We start from the raw sequence: 16,739 nt of genomic DNA on the forward strand, positions 1-16,739 counted from the left end.
ACCCTTAGACCTTTACGGCACTGTTGAAAGCCTCTGTTGTACAAACTCTATTGTTAGGGTCTCGTTAGTTTTAGGCACAAAAACCACCTGGTTAGGTTTATGGAAAGCTTGTGGTTCTGGTTAAAATGATCACTTTTAACGTGGTATGTAGTCGTCATGGCAACAGTAAACATGTCAAAGCAGCAACGTTACTCGAAAACAGCGGACAGCGTTGTCGGGATAACGGGCCGTCAGGGCGTTTGTATTAATCCTGTTGAAAGATAGACCTTGAAAAATGTGTCTTACCGCCTGCTGTCATCCATCTCAATATCCTCCGAAACACTCTTGGTCCAGAGGCTTCCTTCTGGAATTTTACTGCATTATTGATACGCATCATATTAACATTTAGCTCCACTTATAAACTACTGCATCAGCGACATGAGTTTGTGACAACCATCTGTGCAGGAATATATAAAGCTGCCCTTCACAAAACTCTCTGTGGAGATTTCACCTGCCTCCAGTGTGACCTTCTGAAGGCTGGTGACGAACACTTTAGCTGCTGATATGAAGTTTTTACAAAGTTATGTTTGAATCAACCCTCGTGTCGTCCTGCAGGTCAAACTTGACCCGTTTTAAAGTTTGAAAATGTGGGGAAAAATATATATTTTCACAGTGAAACTTCTGATGTCCACATTTTCAATATTTTTGGGAAATCTTTGAACATTTTTTAGTGGAAAAAAGGAAACGTTAAAAATGTTTCTTCAGAACATTCACAAAAAAAATCAACCAAAATCCAGCGAATTTCGCTGGATTTTGGTTGATTTTTATATGAATGTTCTTAAGAGAATATTAGAAGTTTTACTGATATATATGTAATCACTTTAGATATTTTTAGGATTTTATTGGAAGATTTTTACTCATTTGTTGAAAATATTTACAACAATTTTCTTGCCAAATTTGAGGGATTTTTTTAAAAATAAAACTTTCAAGGGAAACTTTTAATGAATTACTGGAATTTTCTTCCTGAAGTTTTTGCAAATTTTCAGAAATTTGGGGAATTTTTTTGCAGAATTTTTGGATTTTTTTCAGACAAGGAAACAATATTTTTTGGTGCCTGTAAATGAGGACAACAGGAGGGTTAACGGTGTTTTCAATCCTCTGTATGTCAGATAATAATCAGTGTGAGAGTAACAACCAAGCTAAGGGGAAACGGACCTCCATCCTGAGCGCTGAGGACGTTGAGGGCGAACAGCATGGCGTTGGAGAAGGTGGTCGCCTCCTCCTTGCTGGCGAAGTTGAGGCCGTAAACCTGCCTGGCGTCTCTCCACTGGTGGAAGGTCGGTGTTGCCTGGTTGTACTTGAGGCCCTTCACTATAGAGTAGTTAATAACCACCTGTGAGAGACGAGGAAGAGGAGGAAACAGAGCTGTAAATAAAGAAACACATTCTCGTACATCAGCAGATGGCAGTGTGAGGAAATTAACACGATCAATGTTCTTATAACGCTCGTTGTTCCGCTGCCAGGAGAAAAAGACTTTAAAATGCAACAGAACCAATCGCTGTGTGTTTGAAAGGATTCGTGGATTTTCATTGACTTTGTCTCACGAGTCCGGCTGTAAAGATGGAACAGTCACGTTTTTGTTCCAGTGTTTATGGCACCACAGCTTGGAGTAGCTGCTGGATTTGTCGCCTCTAGCAGGTTTTATTCAGCTCGCAGAGGCACAGTTGTAAAAAATTACCATTGGCCATTATTTTTTCACAGCTTCTCACTGATTTTTGTCAACTAACATGGGTACACAGACGCTTTTTTGAAGCAACAGAGGAAATAAAACATGGCAGCCCAGTGAAATTACAGCTGCATGTGTCCAAACAGGACATTTTTGGCTAAATATAATTCACATGTCTATAGGATTTGGTATTTTTATTAGCTCATGGGAATATGTGCTCTGTTTGACACTCAGGCTGTTTTAGATAAGGAGTTTTTTGGTTGATATTTTGCTTTTTTGAGACCTGGGGACACTTCTGCAAAAATGACAGAATATATATATATTTTTTGGTTTCCAAAAATAACAATATTTGATCAAGTAAATACACATTTAAAGACACAAAACTCATGTATTGTTGAAAATATGTATTTATTTATTATACTTTGAATTCATGTTGAGTTCTTCATACAAGTTATGAAGTTTAATTTTATACATATTTAGTGTCATTTTGGAAAGATGTACACACAAACAAAGCTGTCTAAAGATATTTGCACTCTGAGGATGAAAATGATTTTGGACTATTTTTGAGTAATTCAAAGTCCAAGTTATTTTGGACACTTTGTGAGTCACTTTGGTCAAATTTGTCATTGATGACAAGTTCTACATAATTTCAAAAAGTCAAATCCAAAAAGTTAAATTAATTAATTTAATGTTGGACAAATTTTTTATCATATTGGACAAATTTTGAGTAATTTTGCAAAGTTTTTAAGTAATTTTGGACAAGCTTTATGTCATTTGGACAAAGCTAAAGTCATATTGGACATGTTTATTGCACTAAAGGACCACAAGTCACACTGTGAGATGATCACCCCAAATTTCTGACACTGTCAGAATATTATCGCAGCTTGACTTTGGTCGCCAAACCATGACAACGACTGTCCTTGAACCTGTCTCACAGTGCGACGTAGGATCATCGATTTAGAGCCAAGACCAAAGGTATCGCCACGATTCTTTCATGATTGTTATTTTTCGTCTGGGACAGCCAAAAATTGCACAGTGTGTAGTGGCCTTTAGGCAGGTAAGGAGTAGAGTGTTTTATGGGTGAGAATAACGTCTTTTGATTTGGATTTTTGGCTCTTAAGTTTGCATGGAAAGCACCTATATATTGCAATTAAAGAAAACCCTGTAGTTTGAGTATCACAGCTGTAAGTTGTTTAATATCCTTTTTTCTGCTACTTTCTGCCATCTTTGTTGTTGTCAGCTCAGTTAAGCTATTTTTTCGTGTTTTGACTCATCACGTCACACATGAACACACGAGACAAGTGCTAATGAGCTGCTGCCTTGGAACAGACTGACAGACGGGGAAGAAGATTTCACTGGAGTCACAGCGGAGGAGGATGAGCTCTGTTAAGACCTTCAATGATCACGCAAACACCAAAACAGGCTGACCGACAGAATATCTGCTCTGGCTCTCACATGCACCCGGTCCTGTTAAAAGCGCTGGTATCATCTCTTGTTAAACTCTCCTGCAGAACAGCCTGAATGTTCTGTGTGGTGCAATCCTCTCGCTACACAGTGCAATCCCACTCTCAGGTGAATAAAAGGCTGAGATAAACAGCTGAAATAATGCAGTTTGTTACCTGCTGGTCCTGCAGCTTGACGCCCACCACTCTGAAGGTGTTGTTGGCAGTGTTGTGGTAGATGTTGATGCGACTGAAGCCCTGCTGGCCGGGCTTGATGGGGACCCACTTCTTACTGGTGTCATCGTAGACCATAACGGAGGCCCGGGCCTGGCAGATACTCTGCTCACTGACGGAAAACCAGAGGAAAAACTGTTAATCACATGCACTTAATCGATGTTTATCCACAAAACAACTTTAATTTATGGTACAAATCCATTCTTTTCATAAATTTTCTCCAAGTCAGTTTGCAGCATCAAAGAATTACTTCTAAGACCTAATGTGAATGAATGTAATAACACTATTTCTGCCTCTTTTAGGCTGTATTTCACTTTTTTAAGTGTAGATTAATAAGTGTTCAAGTTAAGAGCAGCGTACAAGTCTAACGATGACAGTTTTATAGCTCAGACATTAAAATTGCTGACAGGTGAAGTGAATATTAATCATCTTCTCTGTGTTGATTCTCAGTCATCCACTTCATGGTGATCTGAGGAGCTTCTATAAAAAGCAACTGCACTTCTTATCTTGAGGTTTAACCCCTTATTCGTGAGGATTCTTCAGTCTTAAGTCATATTGGACAAAGTGTGAGTAATTTTGGACAATTTCTGAGTCATTTTTGACAAGTTTCAAGTAATCTGTTCAGATTTTTGATTCATTTTGCAAAATTTTTACGACAAGGGTCAAGTCATTTTGGACAAAGTTTGTGTCATTTGGTTATATTTGAGTCATTTTAGACACAAACACATAGTTGGTTAAACACAGTAAAAACTAAAACTGATGTCCAGTTGTTTTCTACTGAAGCTATTTCACTCTGGACTCATTTTGAGTTTTTTTTAGACAAGTTTGGAGTCATTCTGGACAATAATCAAGCTACTTATGACAGGTTTCATTCTTTTGGACACATTTTGAGGCATATATGCCACATTAACAACTCGTTTTTTAATAATTCTGAGTAATTTCAGACAATTTTTCAAGCAATTTCCGACCATTTTGAAGTCATTTATGACAGGTTTTGAGTCATTTTGAGCAAATTTCAAGTCTTTCATGACACACTGCAAGTAATTTTAAACAATTTTGAGTAATTTTAGATAATTTTCTAAGAAATTTATGACAAGTTCTAAGTCATTTTGAACATTTTTTAGAACTGAAGAAGCCTCTTGGACGTCAGGGTGAAACATCTTCCAGGACCTTAAAGAGAAATCCTGTTGCTTTGTACTGAAGCTTCCTAGATTAATCATACTGTTGCAATGCAGTGTTCTGCTGGGAAACTGTCATTCATTTAGATGTTCTTTCCAGACCAAACCCTCTATGGTAACAGCCATCTCCAATGGCAGTAGCATCCCCCATCAGGACAAAGAGTTCCTCCACATCTCAAAAACTGATCAGAAACAACTTGAGAAACACAAAAAAAGAGGCCAAGGCATTGATCCAACTTTCCACAGGATCCACTGAAACAATCCTGATCCAAGGACGCCCCATCCCCCAACCCAGAGGACCCAAAGGAACCAACACTAGCATCCCGATACCAGACACCACGGGGCACTATGACCGTTTTTGGTTCCTATAATTGTTAAAATCAAATCAGTTGGTTAAAGTCCTGAGCAGAAAAAAATTGAACAGGCTTTATGTTAGGGAACCATTAGTTTAAAACCTTTATATTTCCTGGGTCAAAAGGGTCAAAACACCATCTGGGAATGAAAAAGAAAGTCAAGAGATATATTCAATAGTGTCTTTAAAACTGTCTCGAAGGTCAAACTTTCCTTTGACTGTAAAACGCTACTCCGTGACGTTCGTCTGAGGAGATAATTACTGTGAACAGCAAGAAAACAACTCAGTCTTCTAATCCTGTGTTACACTAATAGTCTAATCTTAAGTCCAGCATCTGTTGAAGTTCTTAATGAGGCCTGATAGTAATGAGTGTTTGTTGCCTGCAGTGTTGCGTCTGTCTGCTGCCGAGCTTCTCCACACAAAGACTTCAGTGTAAAGTGTAACTGCCCATTACCAGAACAGCGTTTCATGACCTTTTCACTGTGTTTTACTGACAAACGACACGCTGGAGATCTGCAGAGTAAACAGGAGATTAAAAAAAAATCAGGGTGCCGCTGTGTGAAGGAATAAGGAGGAAAAACACAGGGGAGAGATGGAGAAACAATTTTGACTTGCAAATGAGATTAACAAGAAGAGTCCCATCTGTGTCTTTGCCTCCTTGCCAAGCTAAAATTAGTGGATCAGTCCTCGAGGCTGAGAGAAAGAGCTGCGTCAGAGAAGAGATGCAGAGAAAAAAGAGAAAAGACGGAAAATTCTTGGCTTTTAGAGTAGCATGAGGATGTAGCATATGGTGCTGAGAGACAGGAGAGCATCAGACATGACGAAGACGAGGATTTACTCAAATCTGACATTGAGCTTATTCTTGACAATAGATGAGAAGATTGATACAAATGTCACGTCTGTAAGTGTGGAGCTCAGAGGTGATTAGCGTAGCTTAGCATGAAGATTACAAACACAGCTCGACTCGGTCAAGAACAACATTTCAAAGTTTCTAAAGGATAAAATAACAAGTGCATTACTGTTTTTTAAATCGATAAACAGTCCCTCACATTTGCTAAAATAGCAAATTATTGTTTTTGGCCATGCTAGTTACATTAGCATTGTACATTTATGTCCCCCTCAGGTTGAATCGTAAAAATTTGGGTAATTTGGTAAATAAATTTGGTAAATATTTTTACTCTTGTTGCAGATAAAATGTTAACCACATGCTAAAAGAGCAAATAATCTTGGTGAGCATTACACCTGCTAACCTAAGACATTAGGACATTAGCATTATTATTTGCTTTTAACGTATGTGTTTACTCTTTCATTTTTATGGACATTTTATATCTTTAAGAGAAGGGTTTATAAAGTTTAGTTTCTTATTATTGTTATTATTCACAATAATGTGAGCATGTTAGCATGCTCGTGCTAAAGTGTCAAGACCTGCTAGCTTGGCTTCAGACTCTTTAGTTTTGATTGATACATTTCAGAGCTGCTTGCAGGTGTATTTTGGAACTTTAAATATAAATAGCTGCTTCCAATTTTGTGCTAAGCTAGGCTAGTCACCACAGTTCTCGAGCACAAATACTACAATTTCCCAGAAATATATGTTAAATTATGACATGTTAGTGGAAGATCCTTTGGGTTGCAGAGTGGGGCCCCCATGGACCAGGGTGGTCCAGGGTACTCCTAGTACACCCCCTGGATTCTCTGTTGGAGTGATATTTTGGGAGATTGGCAATTGGGTCAACACTTTGAGCTCTTTGTTTTGCTCCTCAAACTGTTCCTTACCTATTTGCATCGTCATAGTGGGGGAGGTAGCATCCACATACATTCCAGTATTAAGGTTTACCAGCAGAAAACTGCATCCTAACAAGATGATCAGTGATGATCGCTTCACATGTCACCAGTGGTTCTAATCATGTAGCTGATTGGTGACTTAAAATGTCAACATAGCATCCATCACTGAAACCTGGTGGATAAGGAATACTTACTGTATGTTAACGTGTCTGATTTAAGCACAAATAACATAAAATGACAACATTTTCATACATTACACTGATGTATATTCAATAAAAGAAGGCACTAAGCAACCACTGGAATAAAGGAAATAATACTCTCTTGCATTTCAAAGTGAAAGGCATTAGCAGGCAGCTGAAACTTGTAGGACTGGAATCTATTCAAACCACACAGCAACAAAAAAAAGCTTCATCTGCTGCCTGTATTTCAAGCTACAGGTATAAATAACTTCCTATCAGGTCGAACCATCCACCATGTTTGATGTGCACTCGAAATCAGCTGCTGCACCATCAGGGCAACGATGTGTTTAATTTATTTTTGTTAACTTGTCGAATCTGTTAATTTTTAAAAAGAAGTCTTTGGCAAGTAGCTGAAAATGGCATCGAAGGCCCAGGAGCATGAATAAATGACGTTCTTGTGCTAAAAGGGGCTCGAGCAGAAAAACGAAGGAGACTGAGTGAAAAGAGACAGAGAGAGGAGCTCTGAAGCAACAAGAAAACAAGTTTTCCATGACTGACAGTTGTGGGACTCACACAAACACGGGGATGTCTTGTAGATCGACTTGACGCCACACCCGCTGAAAAATTAACAATCACTGCGCAGGACATGAATAAATCAGATGCTTCTGAATGTACCTTGACAGCACACAGTCATGCAGAGACGCACACTTTAAATGCCACCAGCGCCGGTCTGCACACGACCAATCGCTGCTGCTGCTGCTGCAGTAAATTCAAGCTGACAGCGACAGACAGAAAAATCTCAGAGAGCAGCTCAAGATCTTCTCCTTTAGTCAAACGTGGGGCTGAAAGATTGATGCTGAGAAACTATATACAAAAGGAAAAGGTGCTCAGTCATTAGAGTCCTGCCGCTCTTCAGCAGCGTTATAATACTTCTGTCTGGACTATTTTTTTACTCCAGGAACAAACACAACTTTACCCCTCAGTGACTTTGTGCAGCATAACCTTGACAGACAATGATGACTGCAGCCAAAGGCAACTGAATGCAGCACAAATACTGACACTGAATGAATGCATGGCCCAAATTACAGCTGCAGCTTCTCTCCTCATAGTTTCAGTCTCAACACACTGAACTCGTGCAGTAAAAAAATGACTAAAGTTCCTCATCTGTGTCCACTGCAGCCTGATTTGTAGCTTAATTATCTTCCACACATGTTAACAGGATAAAATCAGCAGAATTAGCTCCTTTTCTAAGTTCTTAGCATCAAACATGTTAAGTTAACAAGTCAGAGCGGCTGTCTGAGGTCACATTAATGAGGGTCCACAATGAAAAACACATGAATTATTCAGTCGTACCACCGAATGTTTGCAGGGTTGAAAAGTCTAATTATCGCTCAAATGAACCCATGTACTCTTTTCTTGTCTTTTTCATCTCCTGTAAATGCGCACATACATAGAGAACATCTAGCACAAACCTAACTCCATCCATTAGGCTGCTGTCCTCTGGGTCTCAGGTCACTTAAGGGTTAATGAGATGTTGCTTCACTCAAACTCCTTCTAGTTTTTTGCCACTTTACTTCTCCCACAAGCAAATTTTTGTTTCCCCTACATATTTTCTCGGAGTCCAGCTCACTGTGCAGATTGTGTTAACAGATATTTTGCAGAGCTTCTACTGTGTTGGGTGCAATGGCTTGCAAAGTGACTACAGAGATTACATTTTTTGTTGTAATGAGTAATGTAATGTATAAAGGCAAATTCTTTGTCTCTGTGTGTGAACCGAAGCAGACTTTCTCGATTCTATTCATATTATAATATACTATATGGTCCACTTCTGTCTTCGGCGTAAATATGTAGCACCGTATGTCATATCAAACATGGAAAAACACATGGCACTGTGGATGTTTCTAAAAGTCTGTAAGCATGCAAGAAAGAGACTAGTGAGGGAGGCCACCAAGACACCTATGACTTCTCTGAGGGAGTTACAAGCTTCAGGGAATAAGATGGGAGAGACAACAACTGTTTCGTGTTCTTCACCAGTCAAAGCTTTATGGGAGAGTAGCAATGAGAAAGACACTGTTGAAAAAGCTCATAATTCTCAAGTAGAGTCTGGCACATGGGAGACTCTCAAGTCAACTGGAAGAAGCTGCTTTGGCTTGAGACCAATATTGGGCTTTCTGAGGATCAGACTAGATGCTATGTTTGTTGGAAAGTAAACACTGCACATCATCCCAAACACACCATCCACATTGTGAAGCATGGTGGTGGCATCATGATGTGAAGTATGTTGGTGGCATCATCATGATGTGAAGCATGGTGGTGGCATCATCATGATGTGAAGCATGGTGGTGGCATCATCATGATGTGAAGCATGGTGGTGGCAGCATCATGATGTGAAGTATGGCATTGGCAGCATCATGATGTGAAGCATGGTGGCAGCATCATGATGTGAAGCATGGTGGTGGCAGCATCATGATGTGAAGTATGGCATTGGCAGCATCATGATGTGAAGCATGGTGGTGGCAGCATCATGATGTGAAGCATGGTGGTGGCAGCATCATGATGTGAAGCATGGTGGTGGCAGCATCATGATGTGAAGCATGGTGGTGGCAGCATCATGATGTGAAGCAAGGTGGTGGCATCATCATAATGTGAAACATGGTGGTGGCATCATCATAATGTGAGTAGGGCTGGACCCAAATATCCAAATAATCGAATATTCGGTTGTTGTGGTGGTATCCGAATATTAACTTTGAGATCCGAAAATATTCGGATGTATCACGCAGACCTACTAACCCCGACGTCACGCTTCACTTTGCCCGTGTTAGTAAACAGAAGACAGAAGCAGAAGACGGAGATATCCATACTAATGCTATGCTAATGCTGTCGGACTCTGAAGCAAGATCAAACTTTTCGAAAATTCACTTCACCCCCACCCCCTTCATTTTTGGTAACTTGCAAGTTGCTTTTCTCAGTACATAATACTAAAATGTCATGAGTTACTTTCCATGACAGTAATGTTGTACTTTAAAAGTCTTTTCACACAACTCCAGCCCTCAGTTTTTAGACGTGGACACAATAATCTGCTCACACCTGGTCCTGTCGCATTGGTTCACTCTAACCGACACTGTCACGGCGTTAACTTCTATTTCTGCTGCCAAACTTCTCATCTGCTTGAACTAAATTTACTCTTTCAGCATCGCTCCCCTGATCCGAGATGAGCAGCACAACCGAGAGCTGTCGGAGCTGAAGGATACGCTGTCGACTCAGAGGAAACACAGGTAGAAAAACACACAAGAATATTTTTGGAATTACACACATTAAAAACCCCGAAGCATGAAACATAATTAGCACTTTGATCCTCTCTCCTGCTGATAAATTGCCCAAAGAGAGGGAGGTGGAATTTAAATTTAGCCCAGTAACTGCTTGGTAATGGCACTTTGCATAAGTGTATAGGTTGAATTTCTCACATTTTTGCATAATTTACATGAGACAAATAAAAGCAGTTATCTCTGTAGAGCTCCACTGAAATTGAATGAGGGGTTTTCTCTCATTTTCTTGGTGTTTCTATGAATCAGCAGCAGCCAAAAGGGGAGTGAGTCACTTAGAGAGGAGCTTCTTCTAATTGTTGGCTGTATTTTCTGTATTACTGAGAGCGTTTGCATGCGTCGGTCCTCGTCGTGTCTGCAGCACTAATCCATGCTGTCAGAAGGTCTTGCATGTGTCTCCTCGCAGCAGGCCGGCTGCAGCTCTTACAGTACAAAACCCCGGAGACAAAGCTACATCAAAGCTATTGTGTTGCTCCACTTTCCGAGGCCTCGACGCTCAAGGCAGCGGTGCGCCAACAACAAAGGAGAATCAGACGAAAATAGCCACACACGTCGCTCTATGCAAATTCGTGTTGCGCTCACGGAACAGATTTGTATCTGTGCTCAGCTTTGGATGCGTGAAGGCTGCTGAAAACTTAGGCAGGAAGTCAAAAGATGTTTGTTAAAGCTGGCTGACGGAGGAAATAAGCAGAAAATAGAAATGGAAATTTAGTTGCAGTCAGTTTTGCAGTGGATTTTGGATTTATTTGTAGTGAAAGTCAAAGTCATTAATTCTACGTTGCAAAGAAACTGAGTCCCACAGTGTACATGAAAAGAAAAATATAAATATATTTCAAGAATATAAATATAAAATATAAATATTAAATAATATAAATATTATCTGAAAACCTGCAAATTAAATCTTAAAATAATCTTATGTCTGCATGAAGCTCATTAAATTCATTTCTTATACAACAAGGTGGTAGGATTGTGCATTTTAGATATACAGAGTGTCCCAAAATAAAGGAAGGGTTTAGACAAAAAGACAAAATTTTTTCGGTGTCAATCAAACCACTTCAGTCACTTTTCTTGAAGGAAACTCCAGCAGTTTATGATGCCAGAGACAATACATGTTCATAACCTGGGTTCATATTTATCAAATTTCTTACTTAATTTAACTTTAACTCACAAATCAACCTAGATTTATTATTTATTAAACGCCTTCTCACTCAGAAATCCTGCAGATGTTAAGTTGGTTCGATCCTAAATGACGGCTAAATAAAAACAGAGTCAAGCTTCTGTTTTTTTAATCAGAAGATAATAAATCAATCAGATTTGTTTGCATATAAACATTTAGTTCAATGCTGCATAAACCACAGGAATAAATCCAGTGCTGCGTTTGCTTGCGATCACAGCGTGAGACTAAACTCTCTTTATCCTTCGTGCTCGCTCTCAGTGAAGATTGTCTGCACCCTTAAGCTGATAATTCTTCGAAGTTTGATAAATACAGAAACACAATCAAGCAGAAGGGCTGCTACTGTCAGCCCTGCGTGTAAATCATCTGCTGGCAGGCAGCGGCGGCCGTCATTAGGAGATCAAAACGTCCTGAAATTATCTGATGTATTAGTTTGTCCAGTGATGTTGCTGGAGCCACAACAAGATGATGATGAAGCAGCAAAAACAGAGACGACAGAGTGAGAAAATCAAAGCACTTTCAAGCAATTAAACACTGAAAAACACTTGATAGTTACACTACTTGATAGAGTCACCAAGCTGTGAGTCACTTGCTGTCATGAAAAGTCACATACACTGTAAAAAATGTTTGGAAATGAAAAACTGTTAAACAATGACGGTAAAAATCTGTAATTCCAAAAGAGTTTGATGCTGTTTATATAACACTGAATCACCGTAAATAAGTTATCACAAAAAAAGTGTGTTTTTTACATTTTTTTTCTCTTTAAATAATACATTTCCCGACTCCTGCACACTTTTCAATGGAAAAATGTCACATATATATAATGATACTGTAATTGTTGAATTTAATTCTCGAAAAGAATATAGTTTTCACAGCTAAATGTACATATTGTTGTACTGGTAATGGAAACATGCTGTAATATTTATAACAAGTAACATGGCAATTTTTGCATTTATTACATATAAAAAATACAGTTTGTTACCGGTCAAATTCATGTACTTTTGTGTTAATAACGGACATATGCGCTAACATTTATGACAGCTTTAACCACAGTTTTTGCTAAAAATACACATATTTTATGTTAAATACACTAGCTGGTGGCCTGATAATGGAAAAATGCTGTAATATTTATAACAAGTTACACACACTTGTTTTATATGGTATTTTCATGTAAATTTTAAAGGTTAAAACTTTTATTCTTTTACAGTAAAATATGGAATGAAGCACATTTTTTAACCCTAAAATCAACAATATGAATATATTTCTTTACCGTAAATGTAGAAAATGTTTTACCGTAATTTTACAGTTGCATTCTGGCAAACACAGCTGATGGTATTTTACCGTAATTTTTTTTTTTTTACAGTGTATCATGCTGTAATTGAGCTGCTCAGTCTCCAGTGAAGGTAGTTTTCATATCAGATAGAAAAGTGTGTGTAATCTTTAAAGGTGAGAAACCAGAAAAGTGAAGTCATTTGCAAACCAAATACTGAGTTGTCCTCTGAGATTTGCTGCAAAAACAACAGTCACACAGTTGCAATACGATTATTCTTAGCAGCAGCAGCGACCTTGAGAGCAGCTAATATCACTGTCTGCTGCTGTGGTGGCTCAGCACATTCTCTCCTGTTGCCTCGTGAATGAAAACACAGAAACTTGACACAGATACTCTCATCTGTCCATCACAGTTTGATTACTTTTAGGTGTTTTTGTGTTTGTGGCTGCAGGGAAATACGAGGATCACAAAAAGCATCTTTGTCTCCTGCAGCCAGCTGCTCAGAGAGAACAGCCAAATCCCGAGAGTTCGCTGGCAGAACAATTGGCACCGCAAAAATTGTTTGTCTTTTTGTCTAAACCCCTCCTTTTTTATTTTTTTTTTCACAAAACGCTCTCTGTTTTCCTCGACTGATGGAGAATCCTCAGCCTGAGAAGTGGCCAAAAACGGCGCACAATGCAACTTATTATATGCGCCAACAAGTAAGTGTGTGTTTCTGCACATGTGAGCATCGACTGCATGAAACATCAAAGCTGCATAAAGCAGAAAGAGGAACAGCTGACAGCTTAAAGTTTTATGAGCGTTCCAGGGCGAAGCTACAGCAGCAATGAGCCTGAACTAAACCGCAGCTTTCATAGAAAATGGGATAAATTGTGTTAAATCCAACCTCTGGGGCCAGCTGGCATAATGAGGAGCCACTCTGCTTAAATGACGTTAATTTCTGCGTCTATCGGAGTATCTCAACAAACACTCATCTTTGGGGAAGATGTGCCACTGCTGGCAGAAAGCCTGTCCCAGTTGCTGCTGCAGCTTCTCAAAGTGGAGCTCGCTCTGTTGGATGTCGGCCATGTTTGCTCTGCAGAAGAGTTCCAAGCAGCTTGTTCTCTTCTCGTAAAGTTATCAAAAAGCCTTGACATGTATTATTCTCTGTGCGTGGAGAGGAACTGTGCAAGAGAAGGAGAGATTTCACCAGAGGCAGGCAGCAAAATCTCACAGCAAGGTTTGGAAGAAAGTAAACTATTTCCTCAAATGCTGAACTATTCATCACTTTCCAGCAAAAACTTTCCTGTTTCAAACAAAACCAGCACCTTGCATGAACAACACAGCAAAGACGTGTAACCCAGAGTTTTATTTTGCTTAGTCATGTTGGTAGCTGATATTTCAGGTTAAAAACACCAGGCTCCTATCTAAATGAATTGTAATTAAAATGATTATAGTGGCATAAAATCTGCATCAACAGTATTACGGCTGAAATCTGACAAAAGTAGTTTAAAATGCAATGTAAAAAATAAGCTTTTTCACTGTATATTTTTCCACAATTTACTGTTATTGCCCTTATTTTACCTGTTTTGTTAAATTACAGATATCAGCTACTAAAAATCACAGAAAAATGTATAAATTTACATGTCAACTGTACAATAATAGACCAAAACAGTAAATAATGTAGACATCAAAAATCAGCATTTTTACAAATGATTATTCACTCTGTTGACCATAAAATTGCTAAATGATTTTATTGTATTTAAATCAGCAACAAAATATCATTATTTTACTGATATTTGCAGTTATTTGAAAGAAATATTATATACATTAAGGATTGAAAAATAGTAAATCATTCTTATTTTTTAAATTCCTTTTTACATATAATAATAGCTATAAAATCACAAAAAAATAATAATTTACCAGTTGACAGTGTAAAATAAAAAAGATTCACAACAACCACAAAAATCCTTAATTTTACAAAAATAATATCATCTTTTGCTTGATCAATGTGCAATCATAAAATTGAACTCTTTTACTGTATTATTTTTTCTAATATCACAATTTTACAGACACAATACCATTCAAAAGTTTGGGGTCACTTAGAAATGTCCTCATTTTTGAAAGAAAAGCATTTTTTTCCAATGAAGATAACATTAAATGAATCAGAAATCCAGTCTAGACATTGTTAATGTGGTAAATGACTATTCTAGCTGGAAACAGCTGATTTTTAAAGGAATATCTCCATAGGGGTACAGAGGAACATTTCCAGCAACCATCACTCCTGTGTTCTAATGCTACATTGTGTTAGCTAATGGTGTTGAAAGGCTCATTGATGATTAGAAAACCCTTGTGCAGTTATATTAGCACATGAATAAAAGTGTGAGTTTTCATGGAAAACATGAAATTGTCTGGGTGACCCCAAGTCTTTGAGCGGTATGGTATATGTAAACATTTATAAGCAATTTATGTAGGAGAAAATGATGCATAAGTTGGCATGTATGCTGTCAAAAATCATCTGTGTGATGTTTAGTAGAGAAGGACTGCGGAGTTAATGTGATGTCAATCTTCAACTGATCAGGTCTGCACTCTGAAAAGTTGTAAAATGACAGAAATATTCAAAGTAATTGGTTTACTTCTGTAATTTACAGCAGAATTTTACATTTAGCTGCAATGTTGAGTTGAATCATGATGGAGTCAATTAGAAAAACTACACTCAGTATTTTTTGTCGCTTTGTTTATGTGGTCATGTGTCAAATACTTGATAGAGATTCTCCATTTTCTAGTGAATTTTCAGTTTGGCTGTTTCGACTTTCCGCCAGAATATTCCTCCACATATTTATTTCTGTAAGCAGGAAGCTGATGAATGAGGACAGCGTTACCGAGTGTGTGCTCATGCTTCTGTCCTGTGGTATAAATCAGTGCATGTTTATGTGCGGAGGCAGGTTTATGCATATATCTGTGAAAAATGGGCTGGAAGAAAGTAAACTGTGGGGCTGGTTTGCAGGCCACTTACATAAGCGGCTGCGTATTTGAGGTTTAGGTGTTGGAAAAAAGTGAAGCAGGGAGAGTAAAACAGACTCGGAGGAGAGAAAAATGGGGCTGAGCTGACAGCAGACTTCCAAACAGGCTGCCGGCTTTAATACAAGCAGCTCTGAAACAAACCAAACTGCTCGACTTGCAAAGGAAAAGTCTAAAAATAACTGGGCCGGGTTGCATTGGGTTACAAGTTTAATCACAACGTAAATTTTATAGAAATGTCTTGAACAGAGAAGAAGGCCATAAGTAACGATTAAGCGGCGGTTTGTGGAAAAGCTTCAGCGTGTGACTCAGTAATACTCGTTATTGTTGGACATGACATTGCATATTAGAACCAAAATAGAAGAGCGGTTTTTGAACTCCATCTCTGTGGACTCAGAGTTTTAAATTATCTCTCTCTCTGGCCCCAATTCTTTTTTCTGCAGGCTTTTGTGCAAGCTAATCTGTGCACTGTTTCAGACCAGGGACATGAAAACAGGCATGAAAAGAAACATTACAGATTTCCTGCATGTTTCAGAGGATGTTGTAGCAACACAGAGAGGGAAAGTAGCAAAAAAGCACTCATTTGTCTACATAGCTATACATTATAGTACTATTGTATATTATAGTATCTCCAGAGGGCTGTGTCGGTGCTGAAGAATGGTCTGATGCACCCATTATCATTCTGCTTCAGGGAAGAACTGTATGTCTTGTTTGTTTTTCATTAAAACAATCACAATCCTCTTGAGCAGTCCTAAGCCCAGGATGCAGGGATAGTACCCCAGAACATTGATGTCTTTCAAAATTACACTCCTATACAACAAAATTGTATTCTCAATTACACTTTAAGCCAGTTTACTTTTGTTTTTAACTTATCATAAATACATTTCAAATCAAGATGTCCTTGCCTTTTGTTGCTCCTTTTTCAGCCAACCAATCATATAATAGACAGGGTCTCCTACTGGCTACAGCTAAATTGTGTTATGTTGGTGTGATCCTTTGAAATAGCATATGTTGCATGACCACAGCCAAAGTTAGGACATTAGAGCATATTAATTAGTACATTTTGCAATATTTATTAAACAATTATTCATTCTTAAGGA

The 16,739-nt window shown here is 38.4% G+C and overlaps 1 protein-coding gene across 3 annotated transcripts in view; it reads right to left on the minus strand.

Moving 5' to 3' along the window:
• Positions 1-16,739, minus strand: part of evlb (Enah/Vasp-like b) — a 59,373-nt gene that overhangs the window by 16,363 nt on the left and 26,271 nt on the right. For all 3 annotated transcript variants that reach the window (XM_023295552.3, XM_023295547.3, XM_023295538.3), the window contains exons 2-3: positions 3,325-3,493; positions 1,195-1,372 (exon numbers count right to left, since the gene is read on the minus strand). In XM_023295552.3, coding sequence (XP_023151320.2) covers positions 1,195-1,372; positions 3,325-3,493 — 347 coding nt within the window. The remainder of the gene's footprint in view (positions 1-1,194; positions 1,373-3,324; positions 3,494-16,739) is intronic.

The sequence above is a fragment of the Amphiprion ocellaris genome, chromosome 12, assembly GCF_022539595.1.
Source record: "Amphiprion ocellaris isolate individual 3 ecotype Okinawa chromosome 12, ASM2253959v1, whole genome shotgun sequence".
NCBI lineage: Eukaryota > Metazoa > Chordata > Actinopteri > Pomacentridae > Amphiprion > Amphiprion ocellaris.